Source organism: Bombus vosnesenskii, unplaced genomic scaffold (genome assembly GCF_011952255.1).
Source record: "Bombus vosnesenskii isolate JDL3184/JDL3185 unplaced genomic scaffold, Bvos_JDL3184-5_v1.1 scf7180000013294, whole genome shotgun sequence".
Classification (NCBI taxonomy): Eukaryota; Metazoa; Arthropoda; class Insecta; order Hymenoptera; family Apidae; genus Bombus; species Bombus vosnesenskii.
The window spans coordinates 235,595-260,950 of NW_022882945.1; the positions used below are offsets into that span (position 1 = coordinate 235,595).

Sequence of the window (25,356 nt, forward strand, 5' to 3'; positions counted from 1 at the left end):
ATAACGAATCAAGGGTTATAGCGATGCCTGTCATTTAAACTGAAAATCGAAGATCTATGATTACAGTGAGATATTGATCGAGCTACTGACAATATGGTATTAACTAAGTACTCAGTGATGTATAAATAATTGTAGAATTAATTATACACTGAAAAGTCTTGAATTCTCAGAAAAGTATCGTACCTCTATTCGCAGTGTTGACGTGATAATATTTCCTTCGACCTCTAGCTGAAGCTTTGACACGGAAAAAAGTGCAACGGTGTTATTTGCGAGATGTAAATGAAACTTAAAAAAGTGGTGAATTCAATTAGTTAATAAATTCAACCGTTGGAGTTTCATTATACGTATCATTCATTATACGTATGCTAAAATTAGTACACAAATGTAAATTTTCTCTGTGGCTCGATGGAACGAACTGAAAGAAATCTGTGAAATAGTGATCAATTCATTATTTCGGTAAGATATATAACATGTTTTACACTCTGTTTTATGTCGCGTAAGACATCTGCACTGTCTACGTATCGTCATTTCAACCCTCAATCTAATCTAAGGATTCACCATAAACCTTTAACTTTTAACTTCATTGTGTCAATACATGTTTTTCAGTCAATCTGTTTGTCCTGAAGGATTTTTTAATCCTAGAAATTTTTTCGGTTCACGGCTGGTTTTTAGAAAAGTCCTTGGGTTTATTAGGCGCTCTTGAAAACACGGAAAAAGCGGGTATTCACCTATTGGGAAAACCGAATATTTGTCTAACAAAACAAGCTGGTTTTTTCCATGAACAAGGTCACCCACAAACCACGTTGGTAGGAGGCTTCCTCCTCATACCTTTTGGCATTAACATGGGTCATAACCAGTCGACATCGCGGATCGTTACCCTCACTTTTCCTAACGAAAAGTGTGAACAACGAATCCGCGTTCTTCATTCAAAGGGCACACTCACACCGAACTTTCTTCCGTAATAACATAGGAGCGACAAGTCAGTCTTAATCACGTCATCTCTCTAAACTGATTCTCTAGACTACAGAGCAGTCACTTCATATCTATACTTAGTCTCCTTCAACTACAACAAGAAACTCAACCGTAAGGGCCTTGCTCCATTACCAAATAATATTGTGTGTGTACGCCAAATCATCGTCTACGACTTATATCATACGAAACGGTGTAACTCTTGAGTGTACAAGTGTTGGAAATATAAAGTTTATAACCCTGTTAATCGCAGCGTTATACCACCTCAACCACCCCTATTATCTCAACGGAAATCAGGGGATCGACCTATTCGCGGCGTCGATTATTATCATCGTAACGGGAATTTACGACTCCCGTTGACGTGTTTCCTCGCGATTGCGTCTCGCCGCGATTGGTCGAAAATACACTCTGAAATATCAAATAATATTGAAAGATGGTTCAATAATTCTATTTACGTGTTTAATATAGTAATTTAAACGATTTAATATTAACAGTACATATCTTGGCTATATGATCTTAATATTCGCATTCCTGGTTAATCTTGTATCACAGCACAGTGAATTTGACTAAATAATTTCAACGGATAAGGTAGAATCGTTATTTTAGCGACAATAACATCGTGAAGTAGGACATGCACGTTTTGAAGGTCTTGAAAGAAATTGTAAGCAGTTAATGTAAGACGAGAAATTATTAGAATCATATAGTGATACATACCACTCCGAAATTTTCTATATTCATTTCGTACAGTCCGCCTGCCGTTAAGCTGCATAGTTTCCCACTTCTTATCTGCATCATGTAAAGTACTTTTTGAATTTGCACGGGTGTTCTGTACCACATGGCACCGTATCTATTATAACATCGAGAAAACACAACATTCGAATCAATCGATTCTTGATTGAGACTAATTATTAATTGCATATGAAGACTACAGAGAAAAACATGATAAGGTAGATTAGAAAAACATGGTAAGGTTTTTTATATTTTATTAATTAAGAAATTTTTTAATTTTATATTAATTGTCAGCCGATTTCCTAATACCAAATCTCTGATTCATTGTCATAATATTAATCGTATCAGCATGATATTACTTTTTCGGGAATAATCGCGTAGCTATTGCACTTGCGCTTTGCACTTGCACTTTGCATTTGTACTTTGCACTTCGCACTTTGCGCCAACATTTTGTAAATGTTGCAGTCTGCTTCTTCAAGGCAGATCTGAAATTGAGGGTTTTGGGTCTCATTGTCTCAATCTATATTGAGCGATATTCCGATTGGTTGATCAAACCGATGACTCAACTAGGAAGATCTTCATTCGCCCGGTTAGAACTTCCAAGTTGAGCCATTAATTTGATCAGCCAAGCGGAACATCGCTCAGTATAAATAGCGACAACGGGGCTCGAAACCCTCAGTTTCAGATCTGCCTTCAAGAAGTAGACTGCAACGTTTACGAAACTGCGCAAAGTGTAAAGTGTAAAGTGCAAAGTGCAAGTGCAATAGCTACACGATTTTTCCCGAAAATCCGATATCACGACATCTCAGCATCGTAGAAATTCAAAATCTAATTTAAAAAGTAACTTAATTATATGAGTTGTTTCATTTTTTAAATATTGCACTGTTACCTATTTTAGAGTCGTTATTAAATTTATATCATATATTATATATTATACTATATTATATATGTATATAAATTATATAGACATCAAAACTGAAGAAGAAATCAACAATAAATGGAATTATCATGTTTGCCTCGTACAGTTTACATATTGCACGCGTATATTAGACATATATGTACATATTATTTCCTAGCTCAGTACAATGATCCAGAAGCACCTGTCCGGGTAGACTAAGCACAAATAAATGAAATTGATTGGCCCCACAAAATACCACGCTTCTAATTGCTTCTTCCGGTTTATCTAAATTTATTACTGCCTGAAAAATAAAGCTATCAGTTAAATACATGTTTTTTTTTAATTTTATTCGGCTTTTCTCCTTACTTGCAAGGCTGTTGCGCTGATTATCAACATATTTAATCCAACTTGGATCAAATAACTAGTTCGACTGCTTTCGTTTAGAATATTATAAAACCTTAAAATATAATAAGAGAAAAAATTAGTTGCGTTTAATAATATTTTGATAAACTACTGTTAGATTGCAAATGTTTATACGTTTATGGGAAATTCAGAGATGCAAAATAATACAAAATGAATATAATACGCAAAAATATATAAAATATTCAAAGTATAGTATTCACTATGATATTTAGTTATTATTTTAGTCGTGTTTATAAAAATATTTTATGTAAATATTCACAGCCTATTTAGAATTTATTGTTACTCGACAGATACAAACTGGATGGCTTCGTTGTGCGTGATCACGCAATTCCTAATCTGTTTGTACGTGTGATTCTCCGAAATAATTTGATTGGTGTTTAAATTTTTTGTTGCCTTTTGCACTTGGTTCCTGTATTTTAACAACAGATAGAAAAAATAATTGTAACATCTTTTAAAATTCATTGTAGTGCCGTGTCAAAGCATTTGAATACTTATGCATATCTTTTGTAAATATATTATAATTATGATATATGTCTATATGTTTCTAACAGCACCATATTTACCCACACACGGCAAACAATCCGCTGTTGTGATGAATTATAAGGATGTACAATGAATCTACGGAAATTATGGTTACCACAACCATAATTGATCCCCAAGCTAACTGCATATATACGTAGAAAAAATAGTTGGCGTCGTCAAAAATAATGTAATTAATTTTAAGCAGTTGCTGACGTGGTCGAGTTTCATTTAGTGGGAGAACGACATCGAGAATGGGAGAAACTAGTGGGACCAGTAGGAATAATATCAAAGCGGTCAATAAAGATCCTGAAAAGAATAAACTCGATAACTTACCTGCAAAATACTGAAAGAAAGTATTTTTGTTAGATAATAGTAATACGATAATATACTTCGATACAATTGAGCCATCTTGTTGCCTTGTATAACGGTTCGATTCAAAACGTACAATTCATTGTTTAATTTCAGTTGTTCCCATTGATTTGCCACAAATTGAAGCAATTTGTTAAACTATAAATAATATATTGCGAATATTTATTATATTATTTATATAAGAAACTCTTTATCTAATAATAAATTCACTTACATTTTGTCTGTTGATCTGGATATTTAATATTTTAATAGCACTGATCGTAGCTGCCATAAAATGTGGGAAAACGTTGATTACTGCGTCCATATTCTTGTCACATAACGAGGTATACAATTCTAGTGACTAATGATTGCAGGTTCCAATTGTTTAATAACATTACCTAATTATTTACTTTCTTGCGAGGAATTCATTTACTTTAGTATTCTCAATTTATCTATAACATTTTTCTACGAGAGGTTTACTAGATCCTTCCTTACCGTTGGTATAATGTTGCCTGTAATACTGATCACTACAGCAGTTACTATAAAATTCTTAAATCCATTTTTTTGACGTGGATCTTGCCCCAAAAGTTGCAAGTAGTTTTTCAGCATTTTATAGTGAGGAACATCAAATATATCAGGAGATTGTCTCTCAGTTTCCTGAAACGCTAAAATGCTCCAAGCTTAAATTAATTTCCCGATAATTTACAATAAGAACCATAAAAGAACAACATAAAATTATAACTATCACTAGTAGACCGCGGACTTTTATGCATTTATGGGAAATCTCAAGGTAAAAAATGTACAGGGTACATATCATATGCAAAAATATACAAGACATTAAAAGTATAGCAGGTAAAAAAGCTCTCTTCTTAGCTTCCATTTGATTAATTATTTATAAAAATACTAATTTGCACAAACATCCGCGATCTAATCATACTTCAAAAAGTGATAACTATTTCGATTTTTGTGTAAACCTATTTCGCTTACTAGCCATATCTCCTTTTTTAACTAGAGTAACCGCTTCAGAAGAAAGACTGTCATGTGGAGAGTATGAAAGTTCTGTTTCTCAGGATCGTAGAAATCAATATGATATACGTATGTAAGTTTACACGACATTCGATATTATTAGACATCTGCAGTTTTTCCATCGAGCGTTAATGTGAATTTTTTCGATTTGCTGTCACACAAATATGAACTATGGTATAATTTTTAATTTGTGACATCATACTTGGAGAGAAAATTATGATTTCCGAAGTTCTATTGTAGCCTGTCAAAACGTTCTGCAGTATATGCAACACCTGTCATTATAGCTAGTCTCTTAAATATTGATATCGTTTCGTAGAGCGTCCCAGTTAAATATTAATTGTAAGTGTCGAGAGATTTTTTGAAACAGTGACATTGATCCTGAAAGACATTGTTCTTTTTATGAGTAGCGTATTCTAGTTGTAATACTTTCTTCGACATGCGATTGAAGATTCTCTACCGATAAGCTCTTATCACTGTTCACAACACGCGAATATTGTAACAATAGGATTGCGTTATCTTTATACTATCATCAATTTCATGTGCCTAAAGTTGTATAATTATGCTAGTGTAATGTAGGAAATGAATTCTGTGAAGTAGTACGGAATGTGTGTTATTTAGGTACGATTCATGTACTAAAATATCAATATCGTATGAAAATTATGTGACTTTATGTCTTTATTTGCGCATTCGTCGAAGTCATCAAAAATGTCAAGTATTACATTATAACGGCTATTTAACATACTATTTGTACTTCTGGCTAAACTGGGTACAAAACGCAGTGGATACAATTACATATTTCAGGTATCGCAGATTCAGTTTTTTAATGACATCAACATTGTGATATAGGACATACACGTCTTGAAGGTCTGAAAATGTAAATTCTCGAAAATAGTAAGTAACGTAATATCAATATATAAGTACAGTGCAACGGTTTGTGGACAAATAGATTCTTTACTTTGTAGTCCAAAATAGATGTTTAACGAAATTTTAACTAATATTGACTACAGCGGCATAACAAGTAAAAGTAAACAGTAGAACAAATAAGGGCGGCTATTAATGCTAAATAAAACTTTAAAATGTCAGTTCTAAAATGTAAAATACGAAATCTATCTGAAACATACATATTTGCACAGTACTTCACACACATTTATAATAGTGCTAGACTGATACATACTATTCCGAAGTTTTCTATATTCATTTCGTACAATCCACCTGCCGTCAATGAACAAAATCTTTTGCATCTTATTTGCATCACGTATATTACTTTTTGAATCTGCACGGGTGTTCCGTACCATGCGGAGCTGTAACTATTTTGATACGAGTAATTAATTTTATTGGAGACTGTAACTAATGTAGTCTATATGAATACTTTCTTAACACATACATATTATCTGCTAAATCAGAACAATGATCCAGGAGCACCTGGCCTGGTAAGCTGAGTAAAAACAAATGAAATTGATTAGCCCCACAAAACACAGCACTTCGCATTGCTTCTTCCGGTCTGTCTAAGTTTACCACGGTCTGAAGAATAACATTAGATAATTATTTACCAAGAATTATTTTTCATTTGTATCTGTTATCTTTTTAAAATTGTCTGTACTTGAACAGCTGTCGCGCTGATACCCAACATATTCAATCCAACCTGAATTAAGTAACTACCCCGACTGCTTTCTTTCAATATATCTGAAAATCTTTAAAATTAATGAAGATGTATATTAGTGACATTTCGTAATTTTTTGATTATTGTAATAAATACAGACCGTATGGCTTCATTGTGCATTATCGCGCAATTCCTGATCTTTTCATACGTGTAATTCTCAGAAACAGATTCACCGGTAAAGTTGTTTGCATTCACAGTTGCCTTTTGGACTCGATGTCTACGGTTAACGTAACAAATAATGAGCATGTGTGTACTTAGTATAAATATTGTGATTACAATATTTACTAGTGCATGCGAGAATGCCGCCTCATAACCATCCCTTGCATAACATTATGATATTTACCCACAGACTGCAAATAATCCACTGCTGTGATGAATTATTAGTATGTATAACCAGTCTGCACCAATTATGGTGTACACAACAACAGCTGCTCCACAAAATAATTGTAAGTATATATAGAAAAAATAGTCATCATCGTCAAAAAATATATAATTAACTCTTAGTAGCTGTTGGCGTGTTCGAGTTCCATTTATTGGATGGACAATATCAAGAATGGGAGAAATTAGTGGCACCAGCAAGAACAATCCCATAAAAGATAGTAAAGTGCCTGAAAATTAGTACAATCGATTATTTGCGCGTAAATAATTCTACGTGTATGTCAGGGAGGACCATTTTTGTTAAAAATTAGAAATATTGGAAATCATGACGAGAATTGGGATATCTTTACTTACTACGATAAAATAGCGCCATTCTATTGCCTTGCATGACGATTTCCTCTAGAACGTGCAGTTCGCCGTTTAATTTCAGTTCCTGCCATTGTTTTGCCACAAGTTGGAACAATTTGTGAAACTAGAAAAAAATAAGTTTTTATGCCTCTTGCGTCCTTCAGAACTTTTTATATAAAAAGAAATTAGCGCACATTTTCCCTGTTGAAATGCATATTTAATATTTTAACAGCGCTGATGGAAGATGCGATAAAATGTGGCAGACACTCGATGACTCCATCCATGTCCTTGTTATGCAACGACGCAAATAACTCTATTGTCTATCGATTGCAAGTTCCAATTGTTTAATGATATTACCTGATTATTAGCTTTATTACGTAGCATTCACTCAATCCAGTTTCCTCATTATATCCTTCCTACTTTTCTATTTAATGATTGACGTATTTTTCTTACCGTTGGAATAGTGATGCTTGCGATACTAGTCACCACTATTATTACAATCATATTTCTAATGCTATTTTTATGACGCGGATCTTGTCCTAAAAGTTGGATGTATCGTTCGAGCTTATTATAGTAAGGCACGTGAAATATTTCGGGGTCGCCAGTTTTCTGAAACACTGAATACTCCAAGCTTACGTTAATTATACGAGTTATATTAAATATCATAGAAGTAACATTAACGTAATGTCAATATAACTGGACGCTGCGGATTTTTATACATTTATGGGAAAATTTCAAGGGAAATAGATGCATAGAATGCATATCATATGCGAAATACGTAAAATATTCGAAGTATAATATTATTTATAATATATAACAGGTAAAAAATTTTTCTGTCTGGTTGCGGGGTTTTCAATTACATTCGTATAAATATAGGTCTGCATAAATATCCGCAGTGTAATCGTTAGTTTAAAAAGAACTAAATATTTTAGTTTTTGTGTATAATCTCTTTTCCTTACTAGCTACAACTTTGGGTTTTAAACGCCGGTGATCTTAACTCGTGCAATTGCTTTAAGCGAAATCTCGCGTAACAAGTATCGTACGGGGTATGAGTTCCCTTCTCAGGATCATAAAGATCAATACGGTACGTACGTATGTGACTTTACTCGACGTTTGATATTACTGGACATTTGCAATTTTTCCACTAATTGTTAATGTGAACTTTTTCGATTTGCTGTCACACGAATATGAACTATGGTATAATTTTTAATCTGTGACATCATACTTGGAGAGAAAATTATGATTTCCAAGATTTTATTATAGCCTGTCAAAACTATGTTCTGTAATATATGCAACGTCTGTTATTATAGCTAGTCTCTTAAATATTGATATCGTGTCGTACGGCGTCCCAGTTATATATGAATTGTAAATGTCGAGAGTGACATTGATCTTGAAAGACACTGTTCTTTGTATGAATAGTGTATTATAGTTGTAATACTACTTCCTCTGACATTCGGTTGAAGATTCTCTACTGACAAGCTTATCACTGTTCACAACACGCGAATATTGTAACAATAGGATTGCGTTATCTTTATACTATCACCAATTTCATGTATCTAAAGTCGTATAATGATGCTGGAAGTAATATAGGAAATGAATTCTGTGAAATAGTGCGGAATGTGTGTTACTTAGGTATGATTTCTATACAAAAATAATAATACTTTATCTAAGGGATGTTTTTATATCTTTATTCGCCAAAGTCATCCAATATGTTCAGTATTACATGTCAGCTATCTATTATATTAGTTGTACGGTTGGTAAAACTGTGTATAATAAACGGTGGATGATATTACATTTGATTAGTAATGCAGGTTCAGTCCTTCAGAGACATCAACATTGTAATGTAGGACATGCAAGTTTTGAAAGTCTGAAGATTAAAATAGTCATAAATAGAAGATAATATAGTATATATAAATATAGTGGTATGCAAAAATTCCCAGCCAGGTAGGTTTTCCATCTTATATTGTAAAAGCCGTATTTGATAGAGTTTTATCTAATATGTAATATGTAATATTAATAAAGAGTATAATAAATAAAAGGACACAATGGAACTAATAATAATTGTTTTATCGTTATAGTACAGTAATACTACGTAAGATTCTTTAAAATATCGCGTGTGTTATATGATATGAAAAATGAGAAATTTTTGTACACCACTGTACGTATATATAATAGCGCTAGACTGATACATACTATTCCGAAGTTTTCTATATTCATTTCGTACAATCCACCTGCCGTCATTGAACAAAATCTTTTGCATCTTATTTGCATCACGTATAGTACTTTTTGAATCTGCACGGGTGTTCCGTACCATGTGGAGCTGTAACTATTTTGATACGAGTAATTAATTTTATTGGAGACTGTAACTAATGTAGTCTATATGAATACTTTTAACACACATATTATCTGCTAGATCAGAGCAATGATCCAGGAGAACCTGGCCAGGTAAGCTGAGTAGAAACAAATGAAATTGACTAGCCCCACAAAATGCTGCACTTCGCATTGCTTCCTCCGGTCTATCTAAGTTTACTATTATCTGAAATATTAAGTAAAACAATTATTTATATAGAATTATTTTCAGTTTGTATTTGTTGCCATTTTCAAGATTATACTTTACTTGGACAGCTGTCACGCTTATTCCCAACATATTCAATCCAACCTGAATTAAGTAACTACCTTGACTGCTTCCGTTCAATATATTGTAAAATCTTTAAAATTAATGAAAATGTATATTAGTAACATTTCGTAATCTTTTATTTACCTTATCATTTTCTGTTATGCCTTATCGTCAGTTAATAAATACATACAGTATGGCTTCACTGTGCATTATCGCACAATTCCGGATCTTTTCATACGTGTAATTCTCAGAAACAGCTGTACCAGTAGAGTTGTTTGGATTCACAGTTGCTTTTTGAACTCGGTGTCTACGGTTATGATAACAAAAATGAACATGTGTACGTGTTATAAATGTAGTGATTGCAATATTTACAAGTGCATGCGAGAATGGCGACCAATAACTAAATCTTGCATCACATGATATTTACCCACAGACTGCAAATAATCCACTGGCGTGATGAATTATTAGCATGTATAACCAGTCTGCACTAATTATGGTGAACACAACAACAGCTGCTGCACAAAATAATTGCACGTATATGTAGAAAAAATAATCACCACCGTTAAAAAATATGTAATTAACCCTTAGTAGTTGTTGGCGTGTTCGAGTCCCGTTTATTGGATGAACAATATCGAGAATTGGAGAAATTAGTGGCACCAGCAAAAACAATCCCATAAAAGATACTAAAGTGTCTGAAAATTAGTACAATCGATTATTCGCGCGTAAATAATTCTACGTGTATGTCAGGGAGGACCATTTTTGTTAAAAATTAGAAATATTGGAAATCATGATGAGGATTGTGATACCACCATGACTTACTATGGTAAAATTGCGCCATTCTGTTGCCTTGCATGACGGTTTCCTCTAGAATGTGCAGTTCGTCGTTTAATTTCAGCTCCTGCCATTGTTTCGCCACAAGTTGGAACAATTTGTGAAACTAGAAAAAAATAAGTTTTTATGCCTCTTGCATCGTTCAGGACTTTTTTATATAAAAAGAAATTAGCGCACACTTCGCCTGTTGAAATGCATATTTAATATTTTAACAGCGCTGATGGAAGATGCGATAAAATGTGGCAGACACTCGATGACTCCATCCATGTCCTTGTTATGCAACGACGCAAACAACTCTATTGTCTATCGATTGCAAGTTCCAATTGTTTAATGATATTACCTGATTATTGGCTTTATTATGTAGCATTCACACAAATCAGTTTCCTCACTTTACCCTCGTTAATCTTCTACATAATGATTTATGTGTTTCGCTTACCGTTGGGAAAATGATGCTTGCAATATTGATCACCACTATCATTACAATAATATTTCTAGTGCTACTTTTATGACGTGGATCTTGCCCCAAAAGTTGGATGTATCGTTCGAGTTCATTGTAGTAAGGCACGTGAAATATTTCAGAACCTTCGTTTATCTGAAGCACTGAATACTCGAAGCTCACATTAATTACACATTAGTGTTATATTGAAGACGATAAAAATAACGACAACATAACATTAATTTCACTAGTCACTGCGAGTTTTTATGCATTTATGGAAAATTTTAAGGGAAAGAGATGCAAAAAGTGTATATTGTATGCAAAAATGTATAAAATAATCAATATATAATATTGTCTATAATATGTAACAGCTAAACACATTTTCTGCCTGGGTCCGATTTTGTCAATTATATTCATAGAGATATAGGTTTGCATAAACACCCGCAGTGTTATCATTAGTTTAAGAAGAACTAAATATTATTTATAGTTTCAGTGTAAATGTCTTTTCGTTACTGGCTATAGCTCGAGATTTCTAACGCTGGTGTTTTTAACTGGCGCGAGTGCTTTAGGAGAAATCGCGTATGTAACAAGTGTCGTATGGAATACAAGTTCCCATCTGAGGATCGTGGAAATCAATATGGTTCATATGTAGTTGTACCAGGCGTTAGATGTTACTGAGAATGTATAATTTTGGTCATTATATATTATACTGAATCAGTTTCTTGTCGAACAGCTGTGCAATTTGATATCATTTTAAATTTATTACATCATCCTGGTTAGGAGTATTATGATTTTCTGATATTCTTCTGGCTCCCATTAAAATATTCCGCGGAACATGAAAGGCTTATTATTATGTATAGTTATCCTGAAATATTGATACCGTCTCGTACGACATGCCAGTTAAATTTTAATAGTAAATGCTACCAGAGTTTTCGAAACTGACATTGATCTTGAAAGACAGTGTTCTTTTTATGCACAGTGTATTCTAGTCTCTAATACTTTGGCACTACTTCTTCGGACTTCTAATTGAAGATTCTTGACTGAGAAGATTGTCACTGTTTGCCACACACGAATATTGGAACCAATGGATCTATGTTATCGTTAGACTTACCATTGCCGGCATCAATTTCATTCTTCTAAAATTGCGAAATTGTTTTTGAAGTAATGTAAATGGAATTCACTGAAATGGTAGTGAATGTGTCTTATGTGTATTATTCAGGTATGATTTATGTGCTAAAATATTAACACTGTATAAGAGGGGTGATTGTTATATCTTTATTCGCTAATGTCATAAAAAATGTCCAGTATTACTATACTATTTATTGCTATTTATTATACTAGTCTTATACTTGGTAAAATTTTATATAACACACAGTGGATGTATGAACGATTACATTCGACAGATAGTGCTGATTTAATTTTTCACTGACATCATCATTGTAATATAGGACATGCACGTTTTGAAGGTCTGGAAATTAAAATATTCGTAAGTAGTGAATAATACATACACGTATATACAGGATGTTCGGTTGTAAGCGTAAAAAAATTTAGGCTTTTTCTATATTCTATTCTATTCTATATTCTATATTTTTTTCTATATTCATGACGCTAAAATAAGATGGAAATCAAAATTAAAAAGATTTCGTTTTCTGATTTGTTTTTCAGTCATTGTCAATTAAAAATTGCCCGAAATATCCCTGTGCTCGAGCAAGCCTCCTTATACGAACGAAAGATATTTAGATCAGCCTAAGCAATGGAGTGCACAAGAATCCTCAAATCGAACGATACGTGGGCAGCAGCTTCCTTCACACAACTGTAGAGAAAAAAGAAAAAGAAAAGCTGTAGAGAAGAAAATAATGACAATCAAAGTCGCAAATTATCCTGCACAACGTCTTCTAAGAAATATCGGCCAACCACGGACAGGGCCATGGCTGTAGGCGTGTGAAATTTGTATAAATATTGTTTATGTACGTCATTATTTATTATTTATTTATGAAGACAGAGAGCTAGAGGAAACATTAATCCTGTCTATTTGAAAATTCCACGAGGCGATTTTCGATACGCTGTTATGTACTTTAATAAGTAGACAAGTATAATGTGTAATCTACGATTTTTCTTAGAAAACATTGCGCAGGATCATTTAGGTCTTCGAAAGTCATTATCTTTTCCTCTACGGCTTGTGCGAGAGAAGCTGCTGCCCATGTATCGTTCGATTTGAAGATCATTGTGTACCCCGCTGCTTAGGTTGATCTAATTTCGTTCCTGTAAGGGTTCTTGCTCGCATACAGGGATATTTCAACCAATTTTTAATTGGCAATAATCAACAAACAAATCAGAGAACACAAATTTTTTATTCTTGATTTTCATTTTATTTTAGCTTCAAGAATCACCCCTTAAATTCTTTTATACTTATAGCTAAACACTCTGTATAGTAGTATGCAGTAGTTTATAGTAGTAAAATTATATTTGAAAGAATTTTATCTGATATTGAATATAAAGGCATAACAGGTAGGAAAAGACAGTATAACAAATGATACTTGCTTTATGGTCATACTATACTATGTACTTCGAAAGGCTCTTTAAAATATCGTATTTGCGATATGTAATGAAAAATCAGAAATTTTTATACACCATTGTACGTACATATAACATTGTTAAATTTATACATACTATTCCGAAGTTTTCTATATTCATTTCGTACAATCCACCTGCCGTCAATGAACAAAATCTTTTGCATCTTATTTGCATCACGTATAGTACTTTTTGAATCTGCACGGGTACCTTGTACCATTTGGAGCTGTAACTATTTTGATACGAGCATTTAATTTTATTCGAGCCTGTGATTAATGTATATAGTTTATATGAATACTTTCTAAACACATACATATTATCTGCTAAATCAGAACAATGATCCAATAGCACCTGGCCAGGTAAACTAAGTAAAAGCAAATGAAATAGACAAGCCCCACAAAATACCGCACTTCGTATTGCTTCTTCCGGTCTGTCTAAGTTTATCACTGTCTGAAGAATAATATAAACAATTATTTGTCTGAAACTATTTTTAATGTTTGTTATCATTTTGAAGATTGTTTTTACTTGAACAGCTGTCGCGCTTATGCTCAACATATTCAATCCAACCTGAATTAAGTAACTTGCTTGACTGCTTTCTTTCAATATATTTGAAAATCTTTAAAGTTAATGAAGATGTATATTAGTGACATTTCGCAATTTTTTGATTATTGTAATAAATACAGACCGTATGGCTTCATTGTGCATTATCGTGCAATTCCGGATCCTTTCATACGTGTAATTCTCAGAAATAGCTGTGCCAGTAGAGTTGTTTGGATTCACAGTTGCTTTTTGGACTCGATGTCTACGGTTATGACAACAAAAATGAACATGTGTACGAGTCATAAATTTAGTGATTGCAATATTTTCAAGTGCATGCGAGAATGGCTACTAACAACTAAATCTTGCATAATATTAGGGTATTTACCCACAAACCGCAAATAATCCACTACTGTGATGAATTATTAGCATGTATAACCAATCAGCACCTATTATGGTGAACACTACAACGACAGAGCTCCAAAATAATTGTAAATATATGTAAAAGAAATAGTCGGCATCGTTAAAAAATATGTAATTAACTCTTAGCAGTTGTTGGCGTGTTCGAGTTCCGTTTATTGGATGGACAATATCAAGCATTGGAGAACTTAGTGGCACCAACAAGAACAATACCATAAATGATACTAAAGTGTCTGAAAGTTAGGACAATTGATTATTTACGTGTAAATAATTCTATGTATACGTCAGGGAGGATCTATTACTTTAAACACTAAAAATATTGGAAATCGTGTTGAGAATTTAAGTTCTGTACTTACTACGATAAAAGTGCGCCATTCTGTTGCCTTGCATGACGACTTCCTCTAGAACGTGCAGTTCGTCGTTGAATTTCAGCTGCTGCCATTGTCTTGCCACAAGTTGGAACAGTTTGCTGAACTAGAGAAAGATAATTTTTTATGCCTCTTGTATAGTTCAAAATATTCTTATGTAAGAGAATATTTACTCACATTTCGTTTGTTGAAATGTATATTTAATACTTTAACAGCGCTGATGGAAGATGCAACAAAATGTGGCAAACACTCGATGACTCCATCCATATCCTTTTTATGCAACGACGCAAATAACTCTATTGTCTATCGATTGCAAGTCCCAATTGTTTAATGACATTGCCTGATTATTAGCTTTATTACGTAGCATTTACTCAATTCAGTTTCCTCATTTTATCCTTCCTACTTTTCTATATAACGATTGACATGTTGTTCTTACCGTTGGGATAGTGATGCTTACGATACTGGTCACCACTATTATTACAATCATGTTTCTAGTGCTACTTTTATGACGCGGATCTTGCCCCAAAAGTTGAATGTATCGTTCGAGTTTATTGTAGTATGTCACATGAAGTATTTCGACGCTCCCAGTTTTCTGATGCACTAAATACTCCAAACTCAGATTAATTACCCGATGAGGTTATATTAAGTACCGTAGAAATCATAAAATCAACATAACATCAATATCACTAGACGCTGCGGATTTTTATGCGCTTATAGGATATTTCAGTAAAGAAACGCAAAGAATGCACATGATATGCAAAAATATATAAAATGTTCAAACTATAATATTCTTCATAGAATGTAATAGACAAAACCATGTTCTGTGTGAGTACGATTTTTTAAATTATATTCCTACAAATATAGGTTTGCATAAATATCCACAGGTTTATTATTAGTTTAAAAAGAACCACTTATTTTATGTGGAATAAACATCTTTCCCTTACTGGTTGTGCAGTCTCAGGTTTCAAACGTCGGCTCCTTTATCTAATGCAACCGCTTTTGGAGGAATCGCGCGTTTAAGAAGTGTCGTGCGGAGTATGAGGTCTCATTCTGAAGTCGCAAAAATCAATATGCTCATATGTAGTTATGATGTATATTCAGCGTTGCTGGTAATGCGACAATTTTGTCATTACATATTATAGCTTATCGATTGGTTGTCAGGTAGTCTACTATGGTATCACTTTTAACGTTGTGACATCGTCTTTGATACGAAAATGATGGCTTTTCGAAGTTCTTGTAACACATGTTACGGCGCTCGGCAGGACATGGATGAGCAGTTATTATAATTGACCATTGGTATACCAACTGAGTATTGATTATATGTGGCAAGAAATTCTTCATAATGCCGACTACTTAAAAACCTTTCTTTTGTGCACGGTGTATTCAAGTTCAGATTCTTTCTTCGATTTTCAATTAAGAATTCTTCACCGATATGTTTATCACTGTTTGCCACACGCGAATATTGTAATAATAGATATATCTTATTCTTACATTTCCCATTATGCGGCATCAATTTCATGCTTTTAAAGTTCGGAAATTGTTTTTGAAGTAACGTAAAGAGAATTCATTGCAATGGTAGTGAATGTGTGTTATTTAGGTACGATTTAGGTGTTAAGACGTTAATACTATACAGGGTGGTTGGTAACTGGTGGTACAAGCGGAAAGGTAGTGATTCTACGCGAAAAAAGAAGTCGAAAGTATAGAATAAAAATTTTTCGTTTGAGGCTTTGTTTTCGAGAAAATCAACTTTGAATTTTCACTCGGTACGCGTGCACTTTATCACGTCTCGTTATAAAGGATCTCACTGTAGATCGTTGTCTCGATGGAAAAATTAAAAACAAAAATTTTTATTCTATATTTTCGACTTCTTTTTTCGCGTAGAACCACTCCCTTTCCGCTTGTACCACCAGTTACCAACCACCCTGTATGTGAAGGGTGTGTTTTTATATCTTTATTCGCCAATGTCATCCAATATGTCCAGTATTACATGTCAGCTATTTATTATACTAGTCTTATACTTGGTAAAGCTGTGTATAACATACAGTGGATGAGATTACATCCGACAGCTAATGCATATTCAATCTTTCATGGACATCAACATTGTAATATAGGATATGCACGTTTTGAAGGTCTGAAGATTAAAATATTCGTAAATAGTACTTAATATACTATGAGTAAACATATTGGTTTGGAAACTTTTTCAGCCAGATGGTTTTCGAATTTTACATTGTGAAATCGGCATTTGATAAAATTTTATCTAATTTTAAATATGGGGACATAACGGGTAATTCCAAACAGTAGAACAATTGATAATTACTTTATGGTTATAGTATAAATCTAATATATATTATATATCTCGTAAGGTATCTTAAAATATCGCCTTTGCGGTATGTAATGAAAAATCAGAAATTTTTATACACTACTGTACCTATATACATATAATATTGTTAAATTTATACATACTATTCCGAAATTTTCTATATTCATTTCGTACAATCCACCTGCCGTCAATGAACAAAACTTTCTGCATCTTATTTGCATCACGTATAGTACTTTTTGAATTTGCACGGGTGCCTTGTACCATTTGGAGCTGTAACTATTTGATATGGACATTTAATTTTATTCGAGCCTTATTGATATCTATAGCTTATATGGATATTTTCTAAACACATACATATTATCTGCTAGATCAGAAGAATGATCCAGAAGCACTTGGCCAGGTAAACTAAGTAGAAACAAATGAAATTGACAAGCGCCACAAAATACAGCACTTCGTATTGCTTCTTCTGGTCTGTCCAAGTTTACCACGGTCTGAAAAATAAAATGAGATATTTAATTACCGACATCTATTTTTAATTTGTATCCGTTATCATTCTCAAGATTGTTCTTTACTTGAACTGCTGCTGTGCTTATACTCAATATATTTAATCCAACCTGGATTAAATAACTACTTTGGCTGCTTTCGTCCAATATATTGTAAAATCTTTATATTTAATGGAGATGTATATTAGTCATATTTCGTAATATTTTAATTATTTAGTCGACTTTTATTATGCTTTGTTGTTGACTAATGTATACATACTGTATAGCTTCCTTATGCATCATCACGCAATTTCGGAATTTTTCATACGTAGAATTATCAGAATCTTTTACACCAGAAAAGTAATTTAGATTCGCAGTTGCTTTTTGAATTTGATATCTATAGTTATGAAAACAAATAATGAAAATGTGTGTACTTAATATGAATATAATGATTATAATGCAACTAGTACATGCAAGTATGGCGACTAATACCAACTTTTGCATAACATCATGACATTTACCCACAAACTGCAAATAATCCACTACTGTGATGAATTATTAGCATGTATAACCAATCTGCACCTACTATGGTGAGCACCACAACGACAGTGCTCCAAAATAATTGTAAATAAATGTAAAAGAAATAGTCGTCACTGTTGAAAAATATGTAATTAACTCTTAGTAGTTGTTGGCGTTTTCGAGTTCCGTTTATTGGATGGACAATATCAAGAATTGGAGAAGTTAGTGGCACCAGTAAGAATAATACCATAAAAGATACTAAAGTGTCTGAAAGTTAGTATAATTAATTATATACGTGTAAATAATTCTATGTATATGTTAGGGAGGATCTTTTACTTGAAACATTAAAAATATTGAAAATCATGTTGAGAATTAAAATTCTTTACTTACTACGATAAAAGTGCGCCATCCTGTTGCCTTGCATGACGACTTTCTCTAGAACGTGCAATTCGTTGTTTAATTTCAGATGCTCCCATTGTTTTGCCACAAGTTGGTACATTTTGCTAAACTAGAAAAAGGATAAGTTTTTATACCTCTTGTATGCAAAACTTTCTTATGCAAGAAAATATTTGCGCACATTTCGTTTGTTGAAATGCATATTTAATACTTTAACAGCACTGGTGGAAGATGTGACAAAATATGACAGACACTCGATGACTCCATCCATATCCTTTCTATGCAAGGACGCAAATAACTCTATTGTCTATCGGTTGCAGGTTCCAATTGTTTAATCACATTACCTGATTATTAGCTTTATTACGTAGCATTCACTCAATCTAGTTTCCTCATTTTATCCTTTCTACTTTTCTATATAACGATTGACGTGTTTTTCTTACCGTTGGGATTGTGATGCATGCGATACTAGTTACCACTATTATTACAATCATGTTTCTAGTGCTACTTTTATGACGCGGATCTTGCCCCAAAAGTTGGATGTATCGTTCGAGTTTATTGTAGTATGCCACATGAAGTATTTCGGGACTCCCAGTTTTCTGACGCACTAAATACTCCAAACTCAGATTAATTATCCCACGAGGTTATATTAAGTACCGTAGAAATCATAAAATCAACATAACATCAATATCACTAGACACTGCGGATTTTTATGCGCTTATAGGATATTTCAGTAAAGAAACGCAAAGAATGCACATGATATACAAAAATATATAAAATGTTCAAAATATAATATTTTTCATAGAGAGTAATAGATAAAACCATGTTCTGTGTGAGTACGATTTTTTAAATCATATTCCTACAAATATAGGTTTGCATAAATATCCACAGGTTTATTATTAGTTTAAAAAGAACCACTTATTTTGATGTGGTGTAAATCTCTTTCCCTTACTGGTTGTGTAGCCTCAGGTTTCAAACGTCGGCTTCTTTATCTTGTGCAAGCGCTTTTGGTGGAATCGCGCGTTTAAGAAGTGTCGTGTGGAGTATGAGGTCTCATTCTGAAGTCGCAAAAATCAATATGCTCATATGTAGTTATGATGTATATTCAATGTTGCTGGAAATGCGTCAATTTTGTCATTACATATTATAGCTTATCGATTGGTTGCCAGGTAATCTACTACGGTATCACTTTTAACGTTGTGACATCGTCTTTGATACGAAAATGATGGCTTTTCGAAGTTCTTGTAACACATGTTACGGCGCTCGGCAGGACATGGATGAGCAGTTATTATAATTGACCATTGGTATACCAACTGAGTATTGATTATAAGTGGTAGGAAGTTCTTCGTAGCGCTGACTACTTGAAAACATTTCTTTATGTGCACGGTCTATTCGAGTTCAGATACTTTCTTCGATTTTCAATTAAGAATTCTTCACCGTTATGTTTATCACTGTTTGCAACACGCGAATATTCTAACAACAGCACTGTTTTATTTGTACTTGTACCAATTTTATCTACCTAAATGTGTATAATTATTCTTGAAGTGGTGTCGAAAGAATTCAGTGAAATGGTAGCAAATGTGTTATTTAGGTACGAATTATGTACTGAAATATTAACACGGTATCTGAAGTGTGTGATTTTATATTTCTATTCATCAGAGCAGTCTAATATATCCAGCATTACATGTAAATTATCTATCATATCATTTGTATACTTGGTAAAACTTTATATAACACACAGTGGATGTATGAACGATTACATTCGACAGATAGTGCTGATTTAATTTTTCACTGACATCATCATTGTAATATAGGACATGCACGTTTTGAAGGTCTGGAAATTAAAATATTCGTAAGTAGTGGATAATACATATACGTATATACAGGATGTTCGGCTGTAAGCGTAAAAAGATTTAAGGGATGATTCCTGAAGCTAAAATAAGATGAAAATCAAAATTAAAAAGATTTCGTTTTCTGATTTGTTTTTCAGTCATTAAAAATTGCACGAAATATCCCTGTGCTCGAGCAAGCCTCCTTATACGAACGAAAGATATTTAGATCAGCCTAAGCAATGGAGTGCACAAGAATCCTCAAATCGAACGATACGTGGGCAGCAGCTTCCTTCACACAACTGTAGAGAAAAAAGAAAAAGAAAAGCTGTAGAGAAGAAAATAATGACAATCAAAGTCGCAAATTATCCTGCACAACGTCTTCTAAGAAATATCGGCCAACCACGGACAGGGCCATGGCTGTAGGCGTGTGAAATTTGTATAAATATTGTTTATGTACGTCATTATTTATTATTTATTTATGAAGACAGAGAGCTAGAGGAAACATTAATCCTGTCTATTTGAAAATTCCACGAGGCGATTTTCGATACGCTGTTATGTACTTTAATAAGTAGACAAGTATAATGTGTAATCTACGATTTTTCTTAGAAAACATTGCGCAGGATCATTTAGGTCTTCGAAAGTCATTATCTTTTCCTCTACGGCTTGTGCGAGAGAAGCTGCTGCCCATGTATCGTTCGATTTGAAGATCACTGTGTACCCCGCTGCTTAGGTTGATCTAATTTCGTTCCTGTAAGGGTTCTTGCTCGCATACAGGGATATTTCAACCAATTTTTAATTGGCAATAATCAACAAACAAATCAGAAAACGCAAATTTTTTATTCTTGATTTTCATTTTATTTTAGCTTCAAGAATCACCCCTTAAATTCTTTTATACTTATAGCTAAACATTCTGTATAGTAGTATGCAGTAGTTTATAGTAGTAAAATTATATTTGAAAGAATTTTATCTGATATTGAATATAAAGGCATAACAGGTAGGAAAAGACAGTATAACAAATGATACTTGCTTTATGGTCATACTATACTATGTACTTCGAAAGGCTCTTTAAAATATCGTATTTGCGATATGTAATGAAAAATCAGAAATTTTTATACACCATTGTACGTACATATAACATTGTTAAATTTATACATACTATTCCGAAGTTTTCTATATTCATTTCGTACAATCCACCTGCCGTCAATGAACAAAATCTTTTGCATCTTATTTGCATCACGTATAGTACTTTTTGAATCTGCACGGGTACCTTGTACCATTTGGAGCTGTAACTATTTTGATACGAGCATTTAATTTTATTCGAGCCTGTGATTAATATATATAGTTTATATGAATACTTTCTAAACACATACATATTATCTGCTAAATCAGAACAATGATCCAGTAGCACCTGGCCAGGTAAACTAAGTAAAAGCAAATGAAATTGACAAGCGCCACAAAATACCGCACTTCGTATTGCTTCTTCCGGTCTGTCTAAGTTTATCACTGTCTGAAGAATAATATTAGATAATTATTTACCAAGAATTATTTTTCATTTGTATCTGTTATCTTTTTAAAATTGTCTGTACTTGAACAGCTGTCGCGCTGATACCCAACATATTCAATCCAACCTGAATTAAGTAACTACCCCGACTGCTTTCTTTCAATATATCTGAAAATCTTTAAAATTAATGAAGATGTATATTAGTGACATTTCGTAATTTTTTAATTATTGTAATAAATACAGACCGTATGGCTTCATTGTGCATTATCGCGCAATTCCGGATCTTTTCATACGAGTAATTCTCAGAAACAGATTCACCGGTAAAGTTGTTTGCATTCACAGTTGCCTTTTGGACTCGATGTCTACGGTTAACGTAACAAATAATGAGCACGTGTGTACTTAGTATAAATATAACGATTACAATATTTACTATTTACTGCATGAAAGAATGGCGACTAATAACCAAGTCTTGGATAGCATTATGACATTTACCCACAAACTGCAAATAATCCACTACTGTGATGAATTATTAGCATGTACAACCAGTCTGCACTAATTATGGTGAACACTATAACGACGGAGCTCCAAAATAATTGTAAATATATGTAAAAGAAATAGTCGTCATCGTTAAAAAATATGTAATTAACTCTTAGCAGTTGTTGGCGTGTTCGAGTTCCGTTTATTGGATGGACAATATCAAGAATGGGAGAAATTAGTGGCACCAGCAAGAATAATCCCATAAAAGATAGTAAAGTGTCTGAAAATCAACACAATTGATTGTTTACGTATAAATAATTTTATGTATGTTAGGAAGGACTGGTTTGGTTAAAAATTAAAAATATTGAAAATTATGATGAGAATTGAGATAACTTCACTTACTACGATAAAAGTGCGCCATTCTGTTGCCTTGCTTGACGACTTCCTCCAAAACGTGCAATTCGCCATTTAATTTCAGTTGTTCCCATTGTTTTGCCACAAGTTGGAACAGTTTGTTAAACTTGAAAAAGATAAGTATTTGTCCATTTAACAACGTGTGTAGTTGACAATTTCTTTATATAAAAAGAAATTAGCGCACACTTCGCCTGTTGAAATGCATATTTAATATTTTAACAGCACTGGCAGAAGATGTGACAAAGTGTGGCAGACACTCGATGACTCCATCCATGTCCTTGTTATGCAACGACGCAAATAACTCTGCGGTCTATCGATAGCAAGTCCCAATTGTTTAATGACATTACCTTATCGTTAGCTTTATTACTTTTCTATATAATGATTATCTTGTTTTTCTTACCGCTGGGATAGTAATGCTTATGATACTAGTCACTACTATTACTACAATAATATTTCTAGTGCTACTTTTATGGCGCGGATCTTGTCCCAAAAGTTGGATATATCGCTCGAGTTTGCTGTAGTAAGGCACTTGAAATATTTCGGGGCCTCCGGTTATCTGAAGCACTGAATACTCAAAACCCACATTAATTACGCTTATCGTGTTATATCAAATAGCATAGAAATAACATCAATATAGGATTAATACCACTAGTCACTACGTGTTTCTATACATTTATGTGAAGTTGCAAGGAAAAGAAATGTAATGAATGCACATAATATTTAAAAATATACAGGATGTTCGGCTACAGGTGTCAGGAAATTTAGGGGGTGATTCTTGAAGCCGAAATAAGACGATCATCAACGATCATATTATATGCAAAAATATATAAAATATTCAAAATACAATATTGCCTGTAATATGTAACAGGTAAAAACATCTTTTTCTTGGGTTCGATTTTTCAAATCTATTCACACAAAGTGGGATTTACATAAATATCAGCAGCCCAATTATTAGTTTAAAGAGAACTAAATATTTTAGTTTTAGTGTAAATCTCTTTCCCTTACTGGCTGTTGCTTCAGATTTCAAACGTCGGCCTTCTTAACTTGTGCAATCGCTTTAAAAGAAATCGTGTGTATAAGAAGTGTCGTATGGAGTATTAGATTCCCTTCTCGTAGAAATCAATATGCTTCATATGTAGTTATACTGGACATTCAATGTTGCTGGAAATGCATAATTTTCGTCATTAAATATTATAGTAAATCGATTTGTTGCCAAGTACCTCACTACGATATCATTTTTAAAGTTGTGATATCATCTTTGACATCATAATAATGGTTTTCCGACGTTCCTATGAGACATGTTACATCGCTCTGCGGGACATGGTACAGCTGTTATAATAAATTATAGTATACCAACTAAATAATTGATCGTGAGTGCTAACAGAGCATTCATAGCGCCGACTGCTTGAAAACATTTCTTTTTATGCACAGCGTATCCTAGTTGTAGCACTTCCTCTGACTTTCAATTGAAAAGTCTCAGTGAAGACTTTATCACTGTTTGCAACACATGAATATTGTAACAATAGAAATGGCATTTATTTTAACTTCTTAAGATTGTCAAGTTATTTTTAAAGGAAATGTAAGGAAGATTCAGTGAAATAATAGTGAATGTATATTATTTAGTTTCGATTTATGTACTAAAGTATTAACACTATATTTGAAATGTGTGGTTATATATCATTATTTGCAGATTCATTGAAATCGTTTAATTTATTCAATATGACATATCGGTTATTTATTTTTATGTCAGATAAAACTGTGTAGAACATACACGTGTAGATATGATTACATTCGCCAGGTAGTGCGGATTCAATATTTCACTGATATTAACGTTGTTATATAGCACATGTACACTTTGACAGTCTGAAGATTAAAATATTCGTAAATAGTAGGTAATATAATATACGTAACTATTGTGGTTAGCAAGTTTTCAGCCAGTTTCTTCACATTATATTGTAAAAGCGATATTTAAAAGAATCTTGTGCAATACTGAATATGACAACATAACAAGGAAAAAGATACAGTAGCACAAATCTTAATTGGTTTATGCCCATAGTGTAGTATGTACTTCGTAATGTTCTTTAAATTATCGCTTTAACAATATGAAATGAATAATTAGAAATTTTTGTGCACTTCTGTAACTACATATAATAGTGCTAGTTTTATTAATGCTAGTTCAATTAGAACCCTTATTATTTGTTTACCTTGATGATGTTAGTAAATGTGTATACACACATGCATTGTACTTTCGGGCGATATTTAAAAAGGTCCAGTATAGTAATTTTTAGGAAGGTACACAATATTACTTGCGAATTAAAGTATGTCAACTAATCATCG

General features: G+C 33.1%; 5 protein-coding genes and 1 pseudogene across 6 annotated transcripts; all 6 read right to left on the reverse strand.

Annotated features, from left to right (window-relative positions):
* Positions 1-1,377: 1,377 nt before the first annotated feature.
* Positions 1,378-4,883, reverse strand: LOC117233073. Its single transcript, XM_033493011.1, has 9 exons — positions 4,877-4,883; positions 4,385-4,569; positions 4,125-4,250; positions 3,931-4,048; positions 3,583-3,847; positions 3,318-3,428; positions 2,963-3,053; positions 2,761-2,897; positions 1,378-1,816 (listed from the first exon to the last, which is right to left on the reverse strand). Exons 1-9 carry the CDS (start codon positions 4,881-4,883, stop codon positions 1,666-1,668), a joined length of 1,191 nt encoding a protein of 396 aa, XP_033348902.1. The 3' UTR covers positions 1,378-1,665.
* Positions 4,884-5,602: 719 nt separating this feature from the next.
* On the reverse strand, positions 5,603-7,967 carry LOC117233075 (annotated as a pseudogene).
* A 915-nt stretch (positions 7,968-8,882) lies between these two features.
* Positions 8,883-12,136, reverse strand: LOC117233060. The gene is made up of 7 exons (XM_033492980.1): positions 10,738-12,136; positions 10,346-10,610; positions 10,109-10,225; positions 9,919-10,009; positions 9,701-9,837; positions 9,495-9,627; positions 8,883-9,168 (listed from the first exon to the last, which is right to left on the reverse strand). Exons 1-7 carry the CDS (start codon positions 10,769-10,771, stop codon positions 9,115-9,117), a joined length of 831 nt encoding a protein of 276 aa, XP_033348871.1. The 5' UTR covers positions 10,772-12,136; the 3' UTR covers positions 8,883-9,114.
* A 392-nt stretch (positions 12,137-12,528) lies between these two features.
* On the reverse strand, positions 12,529-15,348 carry LOC117233076. Its single transcript, XM_033493012.1, is given in 7 exon segments — positions 12,529-12,653; positions 13,856-13,988; positions 14,070-14,206; positions 14,282-14,558; positions 14,682-14,946; positions 15,070-15,187; positions 15,259-15,348. Coding segments are annotated over 7 exon segments (1,074 nt in total). The 3' UTR covers positions 12,529-12,599.
* Positions 15,349-17,018: 1,670 nt separating this feature from the next.
* On the reverse strand, positions 17,019-23,319 carry LOC117233058. 2 transcript variants are annotated; one of them, XM_033492974.1, is made up of 8 exons: positions 23,204-23,319; positions 23,008-23,125; positions 22,621-22,885; positions 22,374-22,490; positions 22,214-22,304; positions 21,998-22,134; positions 17,545-17,677; positions 17,019-17,212 (listed from the first exon to the last, which is right to left on the reverse strand). In XM_033492974.1, the coding sequence occupies exons 1-8, from the start codon at positions 23,291-23,293 to the stop codon at positions 17,159-17,161; spliced, it is 1,005 nt and encodes a 334-aa protein (XP_033348865.1). In that variant the 5' UTR covers positions 23,294-23,319; the 3' UTR covers positions 17,019-17,158. The 2 variants fall into 2 exon arrangements, with proteins under 2 accessions (XP_033348865.1, XP_033348866.1); XM_033492975.1 differs by lacking the exons at positions 17,019-17,212; positions 17,545-17,677 and adding exons at positions 20,425-20,629; positions 21,784-21,916 and having other exon boundaries at positions 23,008-23,285.
* On the reverse strand, positions 18,348-19,488 carry LOC117233062. Its single transcript, XM_033492984.1, has 3 exons — positions 18,980-19,488; positions 18,793-18,910; positions 18,348-18,669 (listed from the first exon to the last, which is right to left on the reverse strand). The coding sequence occupies exons 1-3, from the start codon at positions 19,067-19,069 to the stop codon at positions 18,401-18,403; spliced, it is 477 nt and encodes a 158-aa protein (XP_033348875.1). The 5' UTR covers positions 19,070-19,488; the 3' UTR covers positions 18,348-18,400.
* Positions 23,320-25,356: the final 2,037 nt, after the last annotated feature.

Coding starts and splice junctions, on each gene's coding strand:
- LOC117233060 (XM_033492980.1), bottom strand. CDS start 10,771: ATGCAAGGCAACAGAATGGCGCAATTTTACCATA. Junction 10,611..10,737: donor AATGGCGCAATTTTACCATA/GTAAGTCATGGT, acceptor ACTAATTTTCAG/ACACTTTAGTATCTTTTATG. Junction 10,226..10,345: donor GGATTATTTGCAGTCTGTGG/GTAAATATCATG, acceptor TCATAACCGTAG/ACACCGAGTTCAAAAAGCAA.
- LOC117233062 (XM_033492984.1), bottom strand. CDS start 19,069: ATGGATGGAGTCATCGAGTGTCTGTCATATTTTGTCACATCTTCCACC. Junction 18,911..18,979: donor TGCATTTCAACAAACGAAAT/GTGCGCAAATAT, acceptor TCCTTTTTCTAG/TTTAGCAAAATGTACCAACT. Junction 18,670..18,792: donor GATGGCGCACTTTTATCGTA/GTAAGTAAAGAA, acceptor ACTAACTTTCAG/ACACTTTAGTATCTTTTATG.
- LOC117233073 (XM_033493011.1), bottom strand. Junction 3,848..3,930: donor GATGGCTCAATTGTATCGAA/GTATATTATCGT, acceptor TATTCTTTTCAG/GATCTTTATTGACCGCTTTG. Junction 1,817..2,760: donor ACTGAGCTAGGAAATAATAT/GTACATATATGT, acceptor ATGTTATAATAG/ATACGGTGCCATGTGGTACA.
- LOC117233058 (XM_033492974.1), bottom strand. CDS start 23,293: ATGGATGGAGTCATCGAGTGTCTGCCACACTTTGTCACATCTTCTGCC. Junction 22,135..22,213: donor TCAGCGCGACAGCTGTTCAA/GTACAGACAATT, acceptor ATTATTCTTCAG/ACAGTGATAAACTTAGACAG. Junction 17,213..17,544: donor ATATAGAAAATTTCGGAATA/GTATGTATAAAT, acceptor TTTAATCTTCAG/ACCTTCAAAACGTGCATATC.